The sequence below is a fragment of the Protomyctophum bolini genome (genome assembly GCF_963924005.1).
Source record: "Protomyctophum bolini genome assembly, chromosome: 4".
NCBI lineage: Eukaryota > Metazoa > Chordata > Actinopteri > Myctophiformes > Myctophidae > Protomyctophum > Protomyctophum bolini.
This window is the reverse complement of record NC_137865.1, coordinates 23,039,790-23,064,322: the sequence shown is the minus strand read 5'-3', so window position 1 is coordinate 23,064,322 and position 24,533 is coordinate 23,039,790. Positions and strand designations below refer to the sequence as shown.

Genomic DNA, 24,533 nt, shown 5'->3' with positions numbered 1-24,533 from the left:
TAGTGCTTGGACAGTGGACACACAAAATGGAATGAGGCTATAGTCCTCCCCTTCGTGTAATGTTCCATTTGTACACTCAACAAATGGAATACATTTATTGTGTAGTCTACACATTCATTCTTTTCATTTGTCCAGAAGTTGAGCATTGAGCAATAGTATACTATCCTACTATAAATACACCACGTCTCTGTGTGCGTGCGTCTTAGTTTGGAGACAAGATCAACAAAAGAAAGTTTATCGTCAAGCCAGATGCCAAGATATTTATATTCAGACTCAGACACTCTCAATCGTGGATCCATCTGAGGAAGTTATAACTACACTATCCAAGTTAATATTCATAGCCCTAGAAAACAGCATACATTTAGTTTTTCTTGCATTTAAAACTTAAAACCTGAAAAACTAAAAGTAAGACTGAAACTATTTATGCATGTGTAAAACTGAAATCAAACACCAAACTGAAACTCTAAATAAAAACGAATGAATAATTCAAAACAATAATAACTCTGCTCAGTGGAACTATAAACAGTGCTCCGTCTGCTGGATGACACAAACATTATTCACTTTGGCAGCGTAGATTCCAGTCAGTGTTGGGATTTGGTCAGGCAGCCTTCAAATCACAAATCACATTCTCCGATCCGCAGGGTTCCAAACGTCAAAATAATCTTAACATCCATTCTCTGGATGATATGACTGCTGAGCAGTATTGGCTGTGTTACAACGCACTGGCATTGTGGAATTTATGAGCTATGCCCTTTATGAATGAGCAGCTGCTGCTATGTTTTGGATATTAAACGTATGCGCTCGTTTCACAAGCGTTCTCAAAAGATATTCACAATTTATGAGATATCCTGTAATTAAGACGACACGTGTCAAACAACAGATGCCCGGCATTTATTATTAATATGTGAATATTATTTGCCGACCTACATACTTTCCAGATTTCCGTAGAACATTGACGGACTACTGGCTAAACACTTAAAAACAGATGCAGAGTTGCCTCATTTCACAACAGTAAAACCTTTCATTGCTCTTCAGCATGCAGTTTGGTTGCAAAATCCTTTAGTGTTAATTGACCTCTAAGAGTGTAAATAATTACCAACCGTGTAAAGGTACATTTGACCTATCAGCACTGCACTCACATTTGTGAGCTTGTAGATCAGCAATTTACACAATTATTACAATAAAAATGACATGCCAAGTGGTTAAACGTCAGGCAGGCATCATTATATTTGATAAAATTGTCAAAGCTCAATAGATTATATTTTCTCATGTCACAGTGTTGTGTGTGTTACGTTGTTTGTTGTGTTTTTTAGAATAAAAACATATTGATCATAAAGCAGCTCAATATCATTCCAGCTTAGCCAGAGGCGCCCCTCCACAATACGCACCGGAACAGTCCAGCAAGATCTCCAGGATTCACCGGTGGTCAGCATTCGATGTTCAGGCTGGTTGTGTGCAGTACATGCCTTGCCCAGCACAGGCACTTGGTCTCATACAGTAGACTAAAGGTGAGTTCTCCTCACCTTCCCATTTAATGTTTTTCATCATGTCTTGTTTTCTCTCACGGTTCTGACATGTACCGCCGCAGGCCTGCAATGTCATCTACCTTGTAGTTGCCCGGGTGACAGCCTGCACTGAAAGTGCGTTTTTGCAGGGAGGCACGCCGCCACGTCTCGATGGAATTCTCCAGGTCCGGCAGGATGTCTGGCACGACACATTGTTCAGCCAAGAACACGGTAGGCTGAAGAATCAATAGCAGCACCCAGCCCACAGCCCCCAGCCAATAGGAGGAGCCGAGAGAGGCGATATCCCGGCGTATCTCTTCCCTGTGGTGGTAGGTGAAGAGAGACCAGCAGAGCAGGAAGAGGAGACCTGGAAGACCGAGGACAGGTTTGAGTTCATCTATTGTCCTTTCAGTAAGTCTCAGTAAACTAAAGTGATTAAAGTACTAGGAGGCTTTTTCCCAAAACAGTAGTTCTCAACGAGTGAGCCCTTTTTTTCTCCTCCTGTTTATTGAGAAGCACACTCATTCATACAGTTGTACAGAACTGGGAGGAGAGTGATCAACAAACATTTAAAGCATTATTATACTTTTTATAATAATTTGTTTCATACATTAACTCTCCCCACTCAGTGTTCCATTTTTAAAAAGTCATTTAAAAAAAAAATCACAGTAAATCATGTGCCTATAAATCTTCTGTTTCCATCTCCCCCCCATCCTCTCCACCATGCCGCCTGCCGCCCTGAATGGACAGGGATGTAGTCTGCACGGTGTATCGGAAGGGGGAAGGAGAGAGAAGAGAATCATCATGATGGCAGCTTGGTTTATGCTGTTATTATATGACAGCTCGGTTCTCTACATATCTCATGAATGGAGCCCATGTTGTATCGAACTTCTCTCTTGCTCCGGTTACAGAGTGACTAATCTTTTCTAACTTTAATGCGCTCCCCACTTCATTGATCCATTGTTTGAATGACGGTGGGTTTATTGCTTTCTAATTCACCAATATGAGACGACGGGCCAACAGTGAGGCAAAGGCAAAAGCGTTCTTTTGATGCACAGCTAGTCTCTCCTCCGGCTTTACCACTCCAAATATTGCCGTTATCGGGTTCGGTTCGAGTGTTTTCCCACACATAACTGAAAAGGTTGCGAAAATCTGCTTCCAAAACATGTTTAATGATTGACAACTCCAAAACATATTACCTAAGGTTGCAGGGGTTTGAGAACACCTGGGACAGTTAGAATTGGCTGTTGGGTATATTTTAGCTAACCTGGCATTAGAATAATGAAGACGATGAAACACTTTAAACTGTATTAGACAGTGTCTTATACAGAATGATGAAGAATGAATGCGTGCTATACTATCTACCCATATCTGGTCCGGTATCCCTTCCCCGATATCCTCTTCCCAGGCCACTTTATTTTTTGTCCAATTGATTGGGTTGATCTGATGGATTATCGAATATGTTTTAGATATTAGCCCTTGGTCAAGCGGATTTAATTTCAGTATGCAGAGTAATGGGTCTTTTGCAGGGGTAATAGGGAAGGATGGGAAGTGTCTGTTGGCGAAGCTGCGCACTTGTAGATATCTGAAGAAATGTGACCTTGGAATGTTATTGCAAATCTGCTTGAACGTTACTAAATGATTAGCTCTAAATAAATCAGCAAAAAAGATGAGACCGTTTCGATGCCAGAACTTAAAAGCCGGATCAATTTGTGATGGTAAAAATAGGTGGTTGTGGGTTAGTGGAAGAGAAGTATTTGCTTGTTTGAGGTTGAAGTGAGATCTAAATTGGTTCCAAATTCGAATAGAGCTTTTTACAGTGGGATTTTGAGTGTATTTATTTATATTGAGGGGAAGTGGGGCAGCCAAAAGCGATATAGGGGAGATTGGAAGATTATTCTCGAGTTCCATTTGTGGCCAGATTGGGCCCTCTTTATTAGCGAATTAGTTAGTCCAATATGAAAATTTGGCTAAATTCGCTGCCCTGTAGTAATGTAAGAAATTTGGCAAGCCTAACCCACCCTCTGTTTTGGATCTTTCCAGATATATCTTTTTCATTCGCGGGTTTGTTTTGTTCCAAATAAAGGTGATAAATTGATCCAATTGTTTAAAGAAATACATGTTATTATACCTTGAAAAATATGTTTTTGATCACAACATACACCGGCTGCCATGTTGTGATGTTTTGTCCCTTCAGGACGGGAATCCCTTTTGGTGTTCTTGTTGCTATGTACAGTATAACATAACATTTTTGTAATTCATAATACATATTTGAATTTCTTCAGAAAACTTAGTTCAGGATTTAGAAGTCGTTTTTAGAATCGGCCTCAGTCCTAAATGGGTTAAATGATCAGATTGGTGGGCTGCAAACACATTTGAGATTTACAAGTGGGCCCTGACCCAGAAAAGATTGAGATCAACTGTTCTAAAACAACAACAGGCAGCCCTATAGGAACATGTACATAGAAAATTGATATCCCTTTGAGGTCCCTTTGTTTATTTTTACTACATAGGCCAGTAGGCCATTTGAAGGACAAATTAACCTAAAGGCATTTAGTGTTATTCCTCACCATGTCACTATATTTCCCCCATTCATGCGACAAGTCACCCGAGCCAATGAGATATGTGTATACAGACCTGTAGAGGCCAGGGTGAAGAGCAGCAGTGTTGTGGGGTAGAGTGCCTGTCCCACCATGAGGAGGGAACGCGTGTTGGAGTAGGAGTGCACCGTGTCAGATGTCCAGCAGAGGGCGAAGATGAGACACAGAGCACCACAGCTCAGGGCCATGAGGAAGGAAATGACTGCAAAAAACCTCTGGGCCTCTGGGACTGAAGGATGACAACAGAGATGATGTGTATTGTTCACTGCTGATCAGATCAGGTCTTGAATTGATGTGTCAAAACTTTATCTAAAATAAACAAATCACCGAGTAGACTAATTCTAATATTCTTCCTCAAGCACATTAACAAATACTGTACCAGCCTTATGGCCTCACGTTATGCACACACCTGCAATGCATATGGGGATAATGATTCTAAAACATGTCTACTTTCCCTTTTCTCTCACTCTACCTCTCAAGATAGCTGTTCTCTCTTCTCATGGAATACAAAAAAAAAAAAACACCCAAATTGAAGCTTCTTGCTTGCCTCTTCTATGATGCAAGAAAGATGTATTTGGCGCTGCACTGCGGCGACATGGCCCTTTGTCAAATGTCTTCCTCGGGAGACTAATAAAGTATATCTCTATGGGGGGCATGGAGGATTGTCAAACATGAAACGGCATTCTGAAATCTATTGCCACAAAATGTTCTAAAATGTCATTTTACTGTAGCTGTTGCATTAAGATTCACTGGAACAGATCGCACAAATTAGAAACACTAATTAGAAATATGATGGGACCACAATGGGAACAAGCCATAGGCTTTTTGTGTATATCAATGTTGACGTTTTGTTTTAAAGTGTGATCTATTTACAGTACATTATCCAATGAAAGGTTATGTATTGACTTTTATTCACATAGTGAATTTGCGCATGCACGGCTGCACACACACACAGCATATATAGAGACCACGGTAATGATGAAGATTGTAGCATATTTGTATGGACAGATCCTCCTTCAACTATAACCTACTAAGAATCCAGATCCCTGCAACAGCCACAAGCCCACACAGGTTTACTGCTGACAACTTGTGCTGCAGGTCTACTCTTCACATTTCTTACGCTAGGGTGTAAAGTATAGCCTAAGGTTATTCTCAAGCAGAGCTAAATGTCCTATCAAGACCCTGAGCCGCACAGCATGAATTGAACAGTTGTTTATGTCTCATTAACTACTGCATACCGCCTCCACTGATATGTTTAATATAAGCACACTTGTTCTACGCCAATCACACTTTGAACTTTAGCCAGTATAACAGCTTTCGACGAGCTGAATTGGAACTGAATTACATGGTGGTTCCTTTGCACTTTAATGCATGTTGTAAAGCTTGTTGACTCACCATTATAAACTGCACTATTGCTGTCATCCCGTGTCTGGCCTTGTTCAGAGATATTCCAATCTGTCCAGAGGCCCCTGTTTGCTAGCCAGTATGGGGTCCATACAGCATAGCATATGGACAGGCAGCCAGTCAGGCCCACACAGGACTCAGCAAACCTGAACCGACCTATTGAGTTCCGCAGATCCAGCCACTTCATGTTAGTACACTTGTCTTAGAGGGAGAGAGGGAAAACACATACAACAAGAATAGTGTAAGCAGTACACCATAATAACATACTTCAAAGCCGTCACAAAATCAGTAATATGTGCATACATACTGTATAGATCTGTAAATATAGAATGGTCATTAAAAGCCTTACCTTCTGCGTTGTTGTTCAGGACAGACTTATCAGGAACACAAGCAAAGTTGTAATCCAGCTGTACTGGATGATGAACCACAATTATGTGGAAGAACAATCAGATACAAATTCTCCCAGGTGGCTACGACACTCTCAGTTCGGCTACTGTACAAATCCTTTCACAAAGTTCAAAACACTGACACGGTGTGACTAACCCTGTTGCCACTGTAGAGTACAAGGATTACCCACGTTGTGGTGGAACATGACACTGTAAGTATTCTCCCCGCGTCCGTACGACTCTTCCCCCGCCAGCTACAGTGGAAACTCCGCCTTCTCTTGGTGGTTTAGTTCCCCTAGAATCCCCCAGCTCAATAGACAATGTGAAACAAGTTACACACAATCGAGGATGCCCACATACTGCACAACACTGAACATTTGGTAAATGATGGAAAGGGAAAATAAAATCAGGTTTCATGACCATTTCATACCGTCTATAAATGGTACACGGTAAAATCCTCAATGTTCATTTAACTCTGAGGTGTACAAATGTAAGCAAATGTCCCACGAAGGGTCCATTTGGTTACATGTGTACAATCTCAGAGTTACAAATGGATAAAATAACACTGTCTGAATATGTTTTTCACTGTGTAGACAGGAATATACATGCAATTTAGTGTTAATTTTTTACGTCATTACAGCAGAGAAGTTACAAACCATGATCCCTCTCTCCCTGAGATGGGTGTCAGCCCAGACGTAGGTCAGGCACAAACCAGTGATTTATTATAGAAAGTGTGTGGAGGGTGGGTGTCAGAAGGTGGTGACGCATGACAGACCACCACCCATAAGGAAGTCCCACTCTATCTCCTCTCATATTGTTCTTATGCACCTCTCCAAGTACTCCCCCCTCCGCCTCCCCTCCCACATGTTTTATACCGGTCATGGTCGATGTGTAAAAACCTCTGACAAGTTACCCACCCAAAGGCATATAAATACTGTCACACCGCTTTAAATACCGCAAAGGACCCATCAAAACATCATGTTTGAAACAAAATTACAGAATATAATAAAGTATAGCTAATAAATGTCTCACAGCCAAGATAAACCCGATAAAACACAGTGTAACTCCAGAAGGAAGTCACTCAAGCGGAAAGCAGTAAAATACAAGGCATTTTAATTAGCAAACAGGATTTAATTAAAATTAAGGCCTGGGGGAGATAGATACATAAAATGTCTTTATTTACAGATTCGATAACTTGGCAAAAAAGGGGAATTATATCAACCGTTAAAGTGCATATGAGATCAGAAACAAGAAAACAAGTTCAATTTATTGTATTAAGTCTTAAGAATAAAATAAATTGAATTTTGGTCATTTCACATTTGGCATTCACTTAAAGTTGCAGTAATAAGCTAAGGTTTTGCTTACAAAAATATCAAGGCAAACTCTCATAGCAACATAGAAATAATAAGGCATCCACGTGCCTAGGCTAGCTAATCTTGCGGTCTTATACTGTAGTATGAAACGAAAGTCGTCTTTTAATCCAGATGAATCATTCTACCATAAACATGGCAGAGTAGAACGAAATGCTATTTTGGCAGTGCCCGGGTGCCTACCACCTTCCAGATCATCTGTCCCAACAACTCTACTTACTGGCTCTTTGCAGCAGGTCTCTGAAAACGTCAAGCATCTCAGGGTCCTCCCCGGCAGACAGCTCTGGTGTGTTCTTCTCCAGCCAATCAGAGGAGCGGATCTGCTGTTTCAGAGCACCAATCAGGGAATCCAGATTCTCTGAGGGCTGAGATGTTTGACAGTCGAGCAACACAAGCTCGTCGCTGGCCAGCGGGCCAGTGTCTGAGCCCGGGCTGTCCCGCTCCTTCCACTGGTCCGATGACTTGCTCTGGGGTGACGATGTGGAATTGACAATCACGGCACTGTCCGAGTCAACACTGTCCCTTTTCACTGGCGCCTTTGTGTCTTTGATAAGGCCTGAGTCAGGGCTGATGTTTTTTTCTTCTTGCGTTTCCTTCAAGGCCTCCTTAACTCTCTTCATGCCTGATCACACACAAACAAAAACAAATTAATCGACGATTTCAAACAATAGATACGGTCCAAAGACATCAGTCAGGAAAGACACATGATTAGAACCCGACTGATGCCCATTTTGATGCCTATTTTAGAGAATCTTAGACCATCGATTACCGATATTTTTATCCATATTTTGTCCACAAGTGCAAAATGTACTAATCAATTTGAAAATGTTTGATTTGATTATTAATTTGAGAACATTTTACTTTTTCATGCATAAGGAACAAACACCTGCACACTGTCTTCAAATGCAGTGCAACGTTTCGGCCTATGCCTTAACGTGAGCTTTAACTTCTTAAGCTCACTGTAAAAAAAAGATCCCAAATAGCCAATATAAATGCTCACAGAGCTTGTAGATCGGCTATTTTTGAAAATGAAAAAAGGTTATAAACCGGGACAAATCAGCTGAATAATTGCCAATAATACAGAGACCAATTAGCCAGACAAATATATCGGGCGCTAAATGCAGCAGACAAAAGCATCCATCACGGACTGACCGAGCTGTAGGTGATGCATCTGAACCGTGAACACGATGCGGAACCAGCCCGGCGTGGAACAGGAGAAAGCCTGGCCACAGCTCAGCACCACCTTGTGTCTAAGGAAACACCTCCACAGAGACAGCTCCTCCGCAAATGATGCCTCCCTGAGGTACTACCGAGGCAGACACAGAGAGAGAGAGGGAGAGAGAGAGAGAGAGAGAGAGAGAGAGTGTCAAGCATTCTGCCAAATGGGCAGGCACATTCTTATCATGGGGCGGCCAGGTGTGATAGTCAAAGAGGGAAATGGATGTCACAGCTCGTGATGAGCCAATTATATCCCACACATAGTACCTTCCTAAGATCAGCCCACACATAGAAGCCTGCAGGCCTGTGTAGGTAGGGAATGTCCAGGCGCTGCAGCTCTCCTGTCAGGTAGCAGTGAGCTGCTTGCACTCTGTGTCGGTTCTGAGGCAAGAACTCCTTGCTGATCCAGTCTGAGGAAACAAGAGGTGTGTGTGGCAATGATAAGCTCCTTAAGTTAAAATATTACAATATCCCACGGTAGCGTTTTGTGTCGTTAGCCCAAGCAAAGTGGCTCCATACCTCTGTCCCGAAGCAGCTGTGCCACCTGGTACTGTATGGGCCCAGGGACACCGTGGAAAGAGGCCAGCGAATCCAAGGCGTCTATGAGGTCTCTGTTGTTAGTGTACAGAGTGCCCACTCTGATGCCTGCCATAGCAAAATCCTACATAAAGAGACATATTGTTGGACTGCAACGGACCAAGACACATTCAAGTAACACAAACAGATATGGGTTTAAACATCTCATTCGAACGGTGGCCATTTTGCTCTTACGTCATACCTAAGAACTTATGGCATACTCCGTGAGTATTGATTGAAAAGGAATCGTTATGACTATGTCAGTCGCTGGACAAAGGACAAAAAAATATCATATATAAAATAAGTGTGAATTCACTAGTTGAAACATTGTACTTTGCACATTAAAGACTCGAGCAGCAGCTGCTTGTGCAGACTTTGTTTATTCCTATACTCCCCGAGTATGCCATAAGAGCTAAATGAGTTAATATGGTCAATAGAATCAGATGGAGCCAAATAGACCTGTTAAATACGTTAAATACGTACCTTGCTGACTCCCCACATGACGTGTGTTCTCAGTGGATCAGGCAAACTACAATAACAAACACACCGTGAATAGTTTCAGTAGGAAGATGACAAATTGATCCATAGTAAGTAAGTATCAGGATTACTAAGGGCACTGGTTCTCAACATGGGGTCCAGGGACCCCTAGGGGTCCTTGAGGGGGTTCCGGGAGTCCCCAGGTATATTAATATTGATACTGTAGCTAAAGGTCCCAAAACATATAAAATGGTCTGTGGCTTAATGAAGGTCGATAATCACTTGACTTAGGCAGAGGTTGTGGTCATACGGTACCTGTGGATGCTGAGGACGCTGTGAAACGTAACAGACTTGTCAAAGACCGTCAGCATGTACACCTCGTCTATGATGGCATGGAGCTCGTGTCTGCAGCAGTAAATGGTGGATAGGAGGGTTAGGAGTGGAGTGGAAAATAAATAAATAAGAATTTATACAATTCATCTTCCACGGTTTTACGGGGTTAGCAATTATTTATGGGGCAGATAATGCAAGCTGACAGCAAAATGGTTCCTTCAGTGGCCATCCTCAGGGAGCTATGTAAAAACGCTGTGGTTTATGGTTACAACAGCTCAGTGCCTTCTAGGGTCCATGGAAGGGGGGGGGGGGGGGAACTCTGGCAAGATCATTTAGAAAACAACAGATGATGCAGGAAATTCCTTGGCCCGTGGCTGCACTTGACAATATGCTGATGGTTAGAAGAGGTGATAAAACTCCATCCAGAGTGCTTGATATTCCTCACACGGGACAGAGCTCTTGGCTGTAAAATGAAGGAGTCTATGCTAGGAAGTTGTCTGCTGTGCCGCGGCTAATCTCCTAACGGGCCAATGAGACGGCATGAGATGAGACGATGAAGCCTGATTTATACTTCACCGTAACGCCGTCTTTTGCTTGCCAGAAATAGCCGATCTACAAGCTCACATTGACATTTTCGGCGAGCAGCAGAGCACAGATTAGGCATAGTGGAGGGTTGGAGGAGGGGGCGCCCCGCATGGGATGTTCAGGAGGTAAGTAGTGTACTGTACCTTTTGGCAAACTCCAAGAAGGCAACCATCTCCTGTGGGGTGTAGATGTCGGCCAGAGGGTTGTGGGGATTCACCAGGACAACACCTCGGATAGTCACCCCCTGGGGAGAGGGGAAGGGAACAGTTCATTTGAAATTAATGGGAAACAAACAACACAACCTTTCAAAACACAGATTAAAACAATACAGGGTCTGTGGTGCAAAAAGAAAAAAATAATCACAACCGTGTGAACCGAGTGGTGCAACTCTGTGTGGGGGTCCCCGGATCTTCCGGGAACGTGCCCAGGGGGCCGGCCCGTTTCCGGCGAGCCACCCCGCGTCCGAAACGGTTGAGAAATGACAGTTATTGTGTGGGGGTCCCGATGGGGTCCCTCTACTACTGTACTGTCATACCCAAAATCACGTAATGGCTGCTAACAACTCGGCTTCCTATCATGCAGCTGTGCACAGTGTGAAGCTCAACAGCGCCACTTTGTCACTTGTTGGTACTCTAAACAGACATAAAAGGGACACACATTGCTGTTCCTTGGTGTGGCTGCACCACTCAAAAATCCAGAACACTGACCCAGACTATGATCCTGTTGGCTGACAAGGCTCATCTTCGAAGAGGAGGTGAATTTTCCCATTGAATCACTGGATTACAACATACTGTTCATTTATTATATTCATTGTTAGTTATAGCCTCACCGTCTTGTTATCATAGGCACAAGGCCCTGAAATGGATCTGAATATTATAGAATTAAGATGCCACAACAGGCCTGGTATTTATTGTTTTGAGTACAGCTTGGCGACAATCTCCCCACTATTGTATGTGTATAGGCTGATCTCCACTTTTATCAGATAACTTCTTGACCACCGACACTGCAGTATAGCCTACAGAATATTATGTCTATCTGTGCGTAAACATGGAGTGCTGTCACTGTGTGGGGAGTAGGGACTTTCTTCATCTCGATAAACATGTTGCGCTGCTGTCTGTGCTCAGTGCCCTCAGTGCGCTTAGCGCACTCAGCGCTGTGCCTCCATGCCCAAAAGAACAGTGCGTGTGTGCGTAGAGAGAGAGAGAGAGAGGTCCAGTTCCCGACGGCACGACACATGCACAACACCATGATTGATCCCATATAACTCTAACAATACTGTATGGATTCCCAAGTTACCTCTCGCTTTGCCTTTCCTAGAGCGTCTTCCAGTTTGACCACGGTGAGGTGGAAGGGTCGACTGTCCTTCCCGCTTGCCTATAAATACAAAGTAACACAGGGGACATGAAACACAAACAATGCTGAACATAACATTTTGTAGAAGGTCAAATAGCAGACCTATCTCTAGAGTCAGACAACGCAAAGAGAATACAAAATCCTCATTTAAAAGCTATAGAAACATTTCAAACACGGACATGGTGTTCGATACTATTACAAGCCATCTTTATACTGTACCTACCTCACAGTCAAGAGGAACGTGAAAGAGATTCACATCACTGTACAGACGCAAATCCTCTGTGATCACACCGTAGAATGGAGTAGGAATTAGGATGGAATCTGAAAGAATGGAAGGTCATTTTAAATATAGTCTAGTGACTGACTACTGACTACTTTAGTCTATGCATATAAAAAAAAGAGGTCAAGCTCACAATTCATCATCGCCTTCTTAGCTTGTAGTGGTTAATAATCATGCAAATATGTACTTTGCTATGGGGTGATCAACCAATCACAAGCCAATGTTTGTGTTTACACAAACCCGAAAAGCCAGGCATAGGAGAGGCTAGTGTGGTAGTGGCCCTCAAAGAATAGGTTCAAAAACATGCCATTGCTATTGTATACACATTTCTATTATACTTCTTATATACAGTTCCAACATGGATCAATTCTTCGTTGGCGAGTGCATGTGTGAATGTACCCTGAGGGTCACAGATGACTGCAGCAATAGATGAGAAGAGGGAGCCGCATCCATTCATCACCACGACCTGAACACAATAATACGTCTAATAAATATACCTACCATGAATTCAATAATACACTACAACACTGCAGTGTATTATGGTTGCAAATTAAATTGGCTGTATTTTCTGAAAGCGCAACATTACTCTCATTGAGTACTTGAATTCAGTTGAGTTATGGGTTTTTACCACTTCTGTTTCAGCAGTAGACGGTCCCTGAATATAATGCTCTGTACACATGAGAACCTCCTTTATGCAACACTTTAAACATACATACAATGTTGTGACTTGCCCAGAATAGGGATCTTACGACTTACTGACTACAATCAGGACAAAAGATAGATTGAATGTGTTACTGAACTTTTCATCAGTTCAATGTATTTCATAAATGCCATTTATGAAATACATTGAAATGGTGTAGTGATATTGGTGAAGTTGCAAACTTACTGTCTCATAAAGGGCAGGTACACTGTAGAACCTTATGTGAAGTATAATTTAAACAAAATGGAATGATCCGTCTGCACAAATCTGCGCACCACAAATCTGGTCTGAAATCTGGGCTGTAATTCAATGTATTATATGAATATACTGTAAACATGCTGTTAAGTGTAAAATGGTGTCTCATAAACCCATGGGGGTTGTGCACTTTGTGTGCAGGACACAAAAATAAAATAATCAATCAATCATGATTATAGATAACTTTGTATTTATCCATGCTGACTCCATTTTGAACTATTAATGTGAGGTTGAAATGAGTGAGGTTCAACTATTGTATAAAATGCTGAAAACAGTCACTCACATTGTCAGCTTTCAGTGGGCTCGGAGAACAACAGTAGTGGGAAAGGAAACTTGCCACCTCTTTTCTCAGACTACAATGAGATGAAAGAAAATCCAGTTAGAATTACACAAATCCATAATTTGCCAATGCTTACATACTATGCTTAATCCTTTTCCTGAAATACAGCCTACTCCTACTGTACACATTTAGGCAGCCTGATGAAGAGCTTTTGGCCAAGTAGTATGTATGATTTAAGCCTTTTTGTGTGTTCGTGGGCCTGGAAAAACAATGTAAAGGATGTGTAGGTAATGTGAAGGTAATATATATTTTGCATTATACAGTGGTCTCTCACCTCATTATTTTTTACTTTTATTCCATGAATCATACCATAAAATGTAAAAAGAAAAAAAGAAAAGAAAAGAAAAGAAAACAGACATACAAGCCATGTCCCTTCCAGTCTGGGTACTGCAACAGGGATGGATCAAAATGCACCATGTCAGGCTGGGTCAGCTATAGCAGAGTAAGCAGACAGGAAAACAACAGGCTATTAAATAAATGTTCATTTTCATGTCAACAGTAAAACCCTCAGTGTAAAATTATCAATTTGTAACTCTGTAACCAAATGGGCTGTTAAGGGTCCATTTGGTTGGATTTTAACAATCTCAGAGTTACCATAAATTATCATTCAGGTTTTAATGTATAGCAAAAAATAAATAAACGTGTAGTGTGGTACAAGTTATGAATATTACCCAAGATTGTAGTCATGATTACAGAGCCGCTCAATACTCAATAGAGTACAGATTTACAGTACAGCGTGAATGCTGTCCCTATAACCTGATTTACCCGCTTGTTGAGAAGATCGTAGCAGAGCTTGTTTTCACTGGTGCCCAAGTTGATAATCCCCTGGAGATGAGGAATAAAACAAACAAATAATAATCACATCAGTAACACACCTCATCCTGAACAGCATTAAGGCTGATTTATACTTCGTATTACAGTGTCACATGTCAATCTACCGACTGGGAGGTTCCATCCCTGGCCGGATCATATACCAAAGCCTCTGAAAAATGGAACCCAGTGCCTCCCTGCTAGGCACTCAGCATCAAGGGTTGGATTGGGTGTTAAGTCCCTGTGACATACTAACTAGCGTCATCATGTCCAGGGGTTTACTTGTACTATACATCAAGCTGCCTCACACTCCTGGCCTATCTCCTCATGGCTCGGCAAGGCTTACTTAAGTACACAGCTTGTAGATTGGCTAGTTCTGGCACTACGTACGACGGAGCATAAATCAGGCAAAACAAAGCATATCTCACATTGCGGGGCAGCAGTTGATCAGGGGTAGAGTGGCCGGTAGAGTGGCCGGATGGTGAGGTTCCCAGTTCGATCCCGGGCTCCCCCTTAGTTAGTGTCGAAGTGTTCTTGAGCAAGACACTGAGCCCCTAATTGCTCCCGATGAGCAGGATTTGGATAAAAGCGCTATATAAATGCACCTGACCATTTACCATTTATTGCAATGATCTGACAACTGTGTGCCTCCTATTTGCTATCACAACAATAAAATATCGGCCAATATATCGGTCATGCTCTGCTCTGCACTACACAAGAAAAGCCCTCGAAAACACTGTCCACACTCACACTGGGGTTGTGGGTGTCATGGTGTTTGTCCGCATGGTACTGGGAATAGCCCTCCTGGAGGATTCCTTGCCTCTGTCGGATGGCGTTTCCACGGCTAGACAGGTACACACTATGGCCTGGTGTCTCTGCGCCCCTCAGAGTCGCCAGGACACTCTCAGCAGTGTCACAGGCCTCACGAGTTGGCGCTGATGGTGACTTGGGAGCCTCGGCGGTGGATGTAGCCTGCGTCGCAGGGCCGTCAGGATGTGACGGCTGAGGTGAAGACGATGAAGCTGAGCGCATGGTCTCCAGAGAAGCTGAGAGATTAGCTAACGAGATGGAGGCGTCATTACTAGTGCCGTTAGGCACTGAGGCACCCAGGCCGCCCTGCCGGGCAGCCGCCAAGGCCCCGGCAAATACGCTCAGCAGACGTATCTCGTGCTGGCGCTCCTGCTCTGCCCTCCTCTCGTCCTGCTGCTCCCGCCGTTCCTCCGCCTGGGCCTCTCTCTCCAGACGTGCCTCCTCCAGGGACAGGAGCCGCTCCTCTGCTGACCGCTGCCAGTTCAGGAAGCTGACCAGGGCCTTGTCAAGGCTCCGCTGGCTACTGCAGCGAGCGTCCCCACAGTTCCATGATCCTCTGCCAGCCCGACGACGCTTCCTCTGCCTCGCAGCAGCCGGGGGACGGCAACCCACCCTATCGGGCCTGGTGAGGGTCTCCTGCTGTGTTGGACCACTGTCAGCCTTGCTCATAGCTGTGGAACCAGTCACGTTCAGGTCACTGAAACCTATAGAAACATAAACACAGAAAGGAGAGAGCAGTTTAAAACTAAAGTAAATGTATTCAAATATGTATTAAAAAAAAAGTTAAAGGGGGATGAGGGCAATGCATATCATGAGTTATCGTACTGTCATTCTGACTGATAGAATCATCAGATTCCACAGAAAACTATGGTCACGACACTGTCTGTCTGTGTGTTAAAATACAAGGACCCTTTCAGGGTAAAGTGTCACTTCTTAAAACATCTACATTAAATAAGAAAACTAAAACCTAACAATCCTCTTTAGTCTTCAGTGCCTATACACTACAGTATATCTATAGGCCTATGGTTTAATTTAAATGGACCACCTGAGGGGGAGATCCTTGCATTTGCTGAGCCCTGTCCATCCTCTGGTTCCAACACAGACTGCCCGTCAGTCTCCTGCTCATCCCCAGACGCATAGTACATCTCCGGGGCCGCGATGCCAGAGTTCAGCATCCCTTCTTTCACATCCTCACATTTGATATCCAGCAGATCCCCAGGTCTGGACGGATGACCGAACAAGAATCCGCCTGCAGACGCAGGGCCAAAGGGGCCCATTGCGCCTCCTCCTCCTCCTCCTCCTCCATGTAGGTATGCCTCCTGGCCGCCTGGGTTGTTCTGAAACACCTGCTGGGCGATCACGGCACCGCCCAGAGACGAATACGTTATGGCCGGCCGGTTGGCCAGAACCCTGTCCATCACGTCGTAGAACTTCCACGATCGCAGCTTGTGGTTGTCCTTGATGCGGCGGTACTCCAGCTTCATCTTCTTGATCTTCTCTCGGCACTGGTCCCCGGTTCGGTAGATTCCCTTGTCGCGCAGCACGTTGGCGATGCGGTCGAAGACGCGCTGGTTGCGCAGGGAGCTCTCCAGCTCGATCTGCACGGACTCGTCGGACCACAGCTGGAGCAGCTCCACGATCTCTGGGTCGGTCCAGTTGCTCCCGCGCTCATGTCTCCTGCCGCGGAAGTCCATTCTACTAGTTGAATTAATAGGAGGCAAGTCTGCAAGAGAAGACAGGATGAAAAAGTAAAGAAAGGGGGTCTGTAACTGCATCTCTGAGTGCATACGCGCGCAGTTACATTAATTAACTATTCACCTTAATCTGTGTCTGACAGACGTAATTGCAATAGGTCGTTCTAAATTATAGCTGATCTGAATACATATGTCCACGTAACCACGTATCGCTCTTTTCTCACCTTAAGGGGAAAGTGAAGGGAGGTCTTCGCCACAGGGATTGTTGTGGAACTGTCACTTAGCTGTGACCAGGTTGTGACATCCATCCACGAGAGGTGACACACATATCTTTGTTTTAACCCGGTTTGGACTGGTTCCTCTTTGGAATTGGATTGGAACGACTTGTGGTCTGACGGGGTGGCTAAAGCGTGTTAGACATGACGAATAACGGCAATAATATTTCATGAAGACAAGTTGCTAATAAAATGGGCGAAAAGATAACATAAAACAAATACATCCGGGTTGACGGCACATGCGTGCTGTCCTTATTCCGGGATAACTTTGGTCCGTTCTGGAAGCGGGATATTTATTCAGGCTGGACCAAAACTACCCGAGTCAGGAGATGCAAGCTTTGCACTATGGCCCCCTCTGCTGTTCACTGGGACATATTCTGCTCTGCCCTTTTTATTTATTTGTATATTTGCTTTTAGATTGATTGAAGTATTTATTAACAGTGTGCAGAATTACAGTACATTTCAAGCACAACTCAATACAAAAACTGTTAACTGTGAGTGGACGACCCAATAAAGCATTACATTTGTTTACAAGAGGGTCCACCTTCCTTGGTCCACCTAGGCTTACTACTAAACATGTTGTTTTCCAACAGCAAAAGCCAAAAGCACATTTTTGTTGTTATAGTTTGTTATTTTATTTATATTGTATTTAATAGTACTTGACTGCCAAGTTGCAATGTTAAAATGAAAGAGATATATTGTACACAATAGCCATAGGCCTACATTTACGTTTTATTTGCTTGTTCATGGCAATTTGTATTACAAATAATCACTTTGCATGTGCGGCACATGGACGATAGATGGCGCTCGCAGCCCGCTCAGCGGACGCTTGCCTGTTCACAGCATAGGTTCACAGACATGGATGAATGTTTTGTACACATGCGTAGCACGGGACCCGCTCCCACGGCGGCCCAATGGAGACAAGTAATGCACCGCCTTATCAGCGGGTACAGTAACACAAAACAGGCGCATGCCACAAACCACAACCAGAGTGGGCTGTGTGAACGTGACGTATTTCCTGGAGACTGGGATTTGTGTTTTTTTGTTGTCATCCACGGTTGGGTTTTTTTCCTACACTTTTGTGCTTTTTGCAGCAGGGGGTTTGCTCTCCAAATGCGTGGCGACCCTCCGGCACAGGTCTGTGCGCGCTTCAAAGACCAAGCGTGTCTGCTGCATGGTCCCGAAGCAGAACCCCGTCCCAAAAGAACCCGGAGGAGTTTGCGAAAGAACAATGGGAGCGAGTCGATGGACAGCGATGTGATGGTCGGACGGAATAGTTGCATTTTTTTGGAGACGTTCTTGGTGAAGAAGAGGAGGAAGAGCCGGGGTGCAAAGGTGTCCGTGTCTTCTTTACGCCCACGACTCAAGTAAAGCCTGGATCATAAAGTTGATAGCCAACCCGAAGGAGGAGGAGGGGAGTCTCCACCCTGGCACAGAGGAAGATGAGGCTCCTTCTCCTTGGCATCTGATCTGACGACGGGTAACTATAACTGTGGTTGACATTGACAACCTTCTATCTAGCACACAGTTGTGTTTTCAACGAGGAGGGACCGTTATATTACAGTGGCAGAGTGGGAGGGAACAATGGCACCATTTGGGCGAACGCTATTAGCGCACAAGTGTGACAGCGCGTCTTTGCCACGAGACGATCGACCTCCTCCACTACTTTACCACTTTAGCAGTCACTCTATCTGGATCTGTTCCAGTCAGGTTAACAGTCTGGGTCGGTTCCAGTCAGGTTAACAGGCTCGAGCCTGGCTTTGTTAATAATAATACTCTTTATGGAACGGCTTTTTTAAATTACAGCGCGTCCGCACCGAACTTTATTCTTCTTGGTAAGATGAAGACACTTTGTCTTACTGTTACACTGTAGCAGACTTAATGTCATTGTATGCTAAAATGTCATTGTTGTAGACTTGTCATTTTACATTGTAGAATCATGCCACGCTGTTACATTGTACAGACATGCCATACTGTACTGTTTTGACGTCATGCTGTTAAGTTGTAGCAGATTTAATGTCATATAGTTACAATGTAGCAGATTTAATGCCACATTTATACACTTACATCAGTAGCAATGTCTTGATTTCCACCGACACCACAGTCAGCTGCAGTTCGCATTTTAAATTCACATTTACTGTATATCTACTTACTGTGTATCTATATACACTCTCTCTCTCTCGCTCTCTCTCTCTCTCTCTCTCTCTCTCTCTCTCTCTCCACCTCTCTTTCTTTCTCGTATTGTATTGTCACTCATCACTTAGTAACTCAATGTGTTGCATTGGGTATGACAGTTAAATTCAAGTCATGCTTATAATATAGTAATAATAGTGCTTACAATAGATAATTGTTGAGCAGTTAACTTTTCCTCACTCTTTTTCTACTGGGACTTTCTCTACATTAGAGTGTCATTGGTTTGAAAAATAGTCGGATCTTGTTTCTCACAGTTTCATCTGAAAACGTTCAGTGACCCATGGCACTGCCACTGACCCAGTTGATTCATGCTTTGGTTATTGTTATTGTTCCTGTATCATATCTAATGCAATACATATTGAGATCTAAGCAGGGGAAGTCAAGGTCACACGATGCATTTTGGGCTGGAGTGGACTTCTTACATAAAAGGATTGCAGTACTTCCCTATGTCAAAACATTGATTTATGAAGCAATTTGCTTTGGCTGCCAGTCAACCAGCCCTTCATAACAATCTTTGCTGGACTATGTCTTGCTCAAGTGTGTTCAGTGGCCAAGGCAATGTTGTGAAGTGCTGTGTAGTATAATGTATTCCTCTCTTGACCTGGCAAAGTTGGACAAAGTAGTTTAAAAAAGGTTTGTTTCATCTGAAGCAAATAAGTCCAGTGTGTCTACTGTGGGTGCTACTGTTACAGTATTGATGATGCTCCAACTTTTTGCTCTGGGCAGTATCTCACAAAATAAGATTGTGTGTGTGTGTGTGTGTGTGTGTGTGTGTGTGTGTGTGTGTGTGTGTGTGTGTGTGTGTGTGTGTGTGTGTTGGGGGGGGGGGGGGGGGGTACAACAAAGGAACGCACCAGTGCAGTAAGAGAAACATCTCAACTATGGACTCTCTCTGTGGACTGGAACTAAGGGTTTACTGTAGCTGTCTGTACATTAACAAAGGTTTTTCAGTGAAGCATACTTACAGTAACAATCAGGTTGCTTGTCTTTGTTAGAGGTGGCTTTCAGTAGCTATATGTGCAATGTTACTTGTTGAATTGCTTTTATTTCCTTAGACACATTCCAGCTGAGCCACCACACAGTGGTTTATCAGGCTCCATCTCTGCAGCTCATAGGCAATGTAAGCCGTCAAATCAGTCTATAGCTGTGCTCCACCATTGGCATCCTGAGCTGAGTCACCTCTGTGCACATCTCAGACGATGTCGGTATAGAGATCACAGGCCAGTTATGTAATGCCGTACTTAATGCTCTGTCTGGGGGCGGAGGGCAACATGTAGCATGTCTCATTTCACAATCGCCCTTAATATCTCTGTGCAATTTCACTCTGGGGGGGGAGGACATTTTCTTTGACTGTGTGTGCCACAACGCATTTCATGTGCAGTTCATTCTGGGTTCATGTACGCGAGTGTACACAAGGTGTAACAATAAAAAACCTTAGATCTGGGACCTTGATATATCAGGCTGGGCATTTATTAGCGATATTGTGATGTGTGACCAATCATCTGGGATTCTGGATATGTAGCATTGTGAATGATATTTCCTGGTTGCGACCGAAGGTCGCAGTTAACTATGGAATCGTGCATTTCCCATCAGTCAGTCAGTAGTCCAGTAAATAAAGTTAAAAACATCCACTCAGTTTGGACAAAATTAGATTATTTTGTTTTTCAACTGATTCTGACAGGGAATTTAGTCTACTAGCCAGGATAAAAAATCTACCCTGATCTGCTCTCTGCTAATACCCTAAATTTGCCTTAATCCAAGATGGCCCCATTGACAACCTAATATAAGGCAACATGTTCTAAATTTCATTATGCTTGCTTTTAAGTAGCATGTGACGTGTCAAACTAGGGGGTTTTCATGATCCTGAAATCTTAATCCATTCCAAGCATTAGTTTTGCACGAAAAACACTCCTTGGGCTAAATTCGGCCATAGCCACTTGCCCAAATGTGCTGACAACCCATTGTGATGACGGCTTTGGATTCTAACTAAACTTACCCGTCTGAAAAGGCTGTGAACACACAAACATGTGTCTGGGAATGTTGTTGAAAGTTATGTTGATTCATCTAACAGCTGACACCCAGGCCATACGACGTTTCTTTCATAATTCCGCCATGTCATCTCCTTGGTTTTGCTTCCAAGCTGGAAATCCAAACATCTTAAGTTCTTAACGCCAACATCAGAACACTTTCACTTTGCCTTGCAACCGACAACGCTACACTAGCGCACAGAGACGTCAAAGATAGTAGAGAGATTGAAGATGGTATACACAGTCCAATAAGTAGTTGCTTGCTCAACAAAGATAGTATTTGGAAGATCCTGTAACAAACAACATGGTGCCGAAAGTGGTCGAAGTTTGTGGGGGAGCTCCACCACGCTCGTTCTCTATACTTTGAAAAAAACGACCAAAGTGTCAGTGTGTCACAATGCGATGCATTGTTGTTGGCTTGTAGATATGCTATTTTTGAGAAACATTTTGAAAATTATTAATTATTGTTGCAGGTAATAACATCAAATCAAATCATCTTTATTGTCACATTACAGGTTTACAGGTGTAAAACAGTGGGTGAAATTAGTTTTCTGTGTGCATCGATTGTTTCCTAAAAGAAAAGAAAGAAGGGCGGGGGGGGGGGGGGGGGGGACAAGGGGAAGGATCTTTTATATCTTTTAGCCGTTTAGGTTGAACAAATATAATCTCATGTGAGCCCACACCATCTATTGGCACAGTCTGAACATCACGTCCTGTGTTTTAGGATTCTATTGTTTCACATTCTAGAATGTGTTGTGAGAAATACTTCACAGGACAAAGCAAAGGGCAGTAGTTCCTCACAAGAGTAGTATTATTGAGGCAGTGCATGTTTTCGGAAACACAACCTTCCGTCCAGCTGCTGTTCTATTCCAGGCACTGGGGAATTGTTTTGCACGGGAGGCTGTGATCTACTTTCCCTGAATCCCTGCCATTCTTCTTACTGTATATTGTTGAGCTGTCATTACCTTTTAAAGAAGGGGGTGCTGGATTCATGATAAACAGTAGCCATGCATCAGGTCACTGCTTATGGTCCTCACTGCACCAGCTCCGCAATGAGCTCTAAAGAGGTTTATGCCATTTGGCTCATGAATTTCTCCTGTGAGGTTCAAGTTTCATCTTGGTTTCTGTTCTTTGATGTATATTGTATCGAGTATAGCCTAAGCAAGCAGCAGTCTCTTGTTAACTCTCCTCCAGGCTATGTTTTTTTAGGAAAGTGCTTTTCTCTCTCTCTTTTTGTAATAATGCCTGCTACTTTGCACAATGCTGGGTAGGAGGGTGGTAACTTGCCCTTTCTCTCTCTATCTCGCATGCAGCCATGCACGCACACCTCACTCACTCACACACTCTCTCTCTCTCTCTCTCTCTCTCTCTCTCTCTCTCTCTCTCTCTCTCTCTCTCTCTCTCTCTCTCTCTCTCTCTGGATGTGTATCTATCTGTCTCTTTCTTGCGATTTCTATTTATTTCTCTCTCCCCGTGACTGTCTCCTACTAACCCAGTGACAGTCACAGACTGTCACACACCCCTGAGCCTTTCCTAGCTCTGTGACTGACTGAGACCTAGCCCTAATGAGCTCAGAATAATCACTCCCCACGATGAGTGACAGCCTGGGGCCTGTAGTCATGCCTCCATCTCAACCACTTTTCAGTGTAATCGCAGCCATTCCCCTCAAATGTATCTTTGAATCTACAGATGATCATGTCCCACCACACACCTTCTCCTTTTTTGCTCATGTGAATAGCCCTTGCTCCTTGGCAGGTGATTTGAGGGAGGATTAAAGGACAAAGCAATAGGTTTCCGTGTGAACTGTTAGCATATCGCCTGTCTACCTGGTGTCCTCTCAATTTGAATTACTTGGATTTGTCCTGGTGGAAACATTGTCAAACCATTGACTAAAACTTTTAGAAAGCAATTGTGTTGTACAAGCGAACATGGTGGGCGTCCTTTTCTCATTACTGTATATTAAGTTAGGGTAATCCAAGTATGCAGCATTGTCAAGACAGCGAGATGGCACCGTACCCATAAGCTGTCCCCCAGGGACCAGATTGTCTGTGCCGAATAATGCGTCTGTCTGCCCCCCTGAATACTAAGCCCACCTATGGCAACTGTGACTAGGGGGTCTCAGGAGAATGGCTTTCGCTGCTCTGCCTTTAGATCCCGTCTGCTCGGCAAGAATCGCCATCTTTTAAGCGAGCTCCCTTTTTTTTGTGAAAATTCAGAGTGAAAATGTTAGTGCCCAGTGAACAATTCACCCCTGTGTCTGTCTAGAACTGTGTAAGTAAGTAGTAAGTACTATCATCATAACCCACACCTGAGCTTCTCTTTCTGTTACTGCTTCAAGTATCTATTCATTTAAATAACTATACAGTAAGAATTCTTTAAAAAAAAACAGTGGATCAGGAAAATCCATCTCTTATCAGCACACAATGTCTTCAAAATTCGGGAGAATTCTAGATCTCCACAGCACAGTGGAATTAAATCCATTCAGTTTGGAAAGTAAAAAACTGGCCCAAAAATCTACATGGCTCCCATCAGTTTGTGTAACTATAGGGATGCCTGGCAGTGGTGGTGGGGATTTTCTGCAAAATGACAAACATTCAGAGCTGCATTTCACCACCTACACTGTAGGTGGACAAATCAATTTGTCTTAAGAAGGATGGTACTGTAGGTCCTACAGTACCATCCTTCTTAAGACAAATTGATGCACTTTCGGGACTCCCACCCACACCGTATCATATTTCTGCCCCACATTGAGCAACATTTCCATAAACCTTTCTCTAATGCAGTGCCGACATAGCCTCGGTCCCAGAGATTTCTCTAGCCAAAACCTTCAGGGACAGAGATCGAAGACATTTTGACTCAAGTCACAGTGAATGTAGACTGGAACTCACCTATGCTTTTTATGGCATAGGCAGCTCCCGGCAGGATTTGCCGGGAGAAACTAGGCAAAGCTGCTGGGCATGAGACTAATTAATTAGAGCGACAGAGAGAGAGAGAGAGGAGTGTGCGTGTGTGCGTCAATTTAACAAAGGTACAGACGTCTGCATTTCCGAGGCTACATTGAATGTGACCCAAAGGTCTTTACAGGCCCTAATTTAACAAAGTCAAATCAGTTCTTAGAAGCGAAAATCGCTTGTTTGGAAAAGACAGTATGTAACAGGTATGTAACGGGTCATAAGTTGGCAATATCTAAGTAATTTTGTCCCAGTTTATGTGCCATGTTATTTCGCACAACATTTAGAGAAATTCCATCCAGATAAATATCAGGCAGACTTGACTTGTTGCACAGACATTCAATCTCAGAATTTGCCAGTTGTCAGAACAGATGTTATCAACAGTGAGACA

At 43.5% G+C, this 24,533-nt stretch overlaps 3 protein-coding genes across 5 annotated transcripts in view; 1 reads left to right on the top strand and 2 right to left on the bottom strand.

Annotated features, from left to right (window-relative positions):
* Positions 1–208: 208 nt before the first annotated feature.
* LOC308313952 (uncharacterized protein) lies at positions 209–6,093 on the bottom strand. 2 transcript variants are annotated; one of them, XM_080761293.1, is made up of 4 exons: positions 5,859–6,093; positions 5,501–5,710; positions 4,143–4,334; positions 209–1,872 (listed from the first exon to the last, which is right to left on the bottom strand). In XM_080761293.1, exons 2-4 carry the CDS (start codon positions 5,694–5,696, stop codon positions 1,562–1,564), a joined length of 699 nt encoding a protein of 232 aa, XP_080617419.1. In that variant the 5' UTR covers positions 5,697–5,710; positions 5,859–6,093; the 3' UTR covers positions 209–1,561. The 2 variants fall into 2 exon arrangements, with proteins under 2 accessions (XP_080617419.1, XP_080617418.1); XM_080761292.1 differs by having other exon boundaries at positions 5,501–5,705.
* A 912-nt stretch (positions 6,094–7,005) lies between these two features.
* accs (1-aminocyclopropane-1-carboxylate synthase homolog (Arabidopsis)(non-functional)) lies at positions 7,006–17,172 on the bottom strand. Its single transcript, XM_080762421.1, has 16 exons — positions 16,921–17,172; positions 16,048–16,725; positions 14,943–15,706; positions 14,148–14,207; positions 13,744–13,814; positions 13,326–13,395; positions 12,487–12,553; positions 12,031–12,128; positions 11,751–11,828; positions 10,598–10,698; positions 9,852–9,941; positions 9,543–9,588; positions 9,003–9,144; positions 8,751–8,893; positions 8,418–8,571; positions 7,006–7,887 (listed from the first exon to the last, which is right to left on the bottom strand). The coding sequence occupies exons 2-16, from the start codon at positions 16,694–16,696 to the stop codon at positions 7,478–7,480; spliced, it is 2,943 nt and encodes a 980-aa protein (XP_080618547.1). The 5' UTR covers positions 16,697–16,725; positions 16,921–17,172; the 3' UTR covers positions 7,006–7,477.
* Positions 17,173–17,690: 518 nt separating this feature from the next.
* The window catches only part of furinb (furin (paired basic amino acid cleaving enzyme) b), a 125,689-nt gene continuing 118,846 nt past the window's right edge, over positions 17,691–24,533 (top strand). The window contains exon 1 of one of the 2 annotated variants that reach the window (XM_080761862.1): positions 17,691–18,451. The gene's annotated coding sequence lies outside the window, so the exon portion shown is untranslated. Of the gene's footprint in view, positions 18,452–18,614; positions 18,807–24,533 lie in introns of those variants that run through there. The other variant, XM_080761863.1, reaches the window with a different exon arrangement.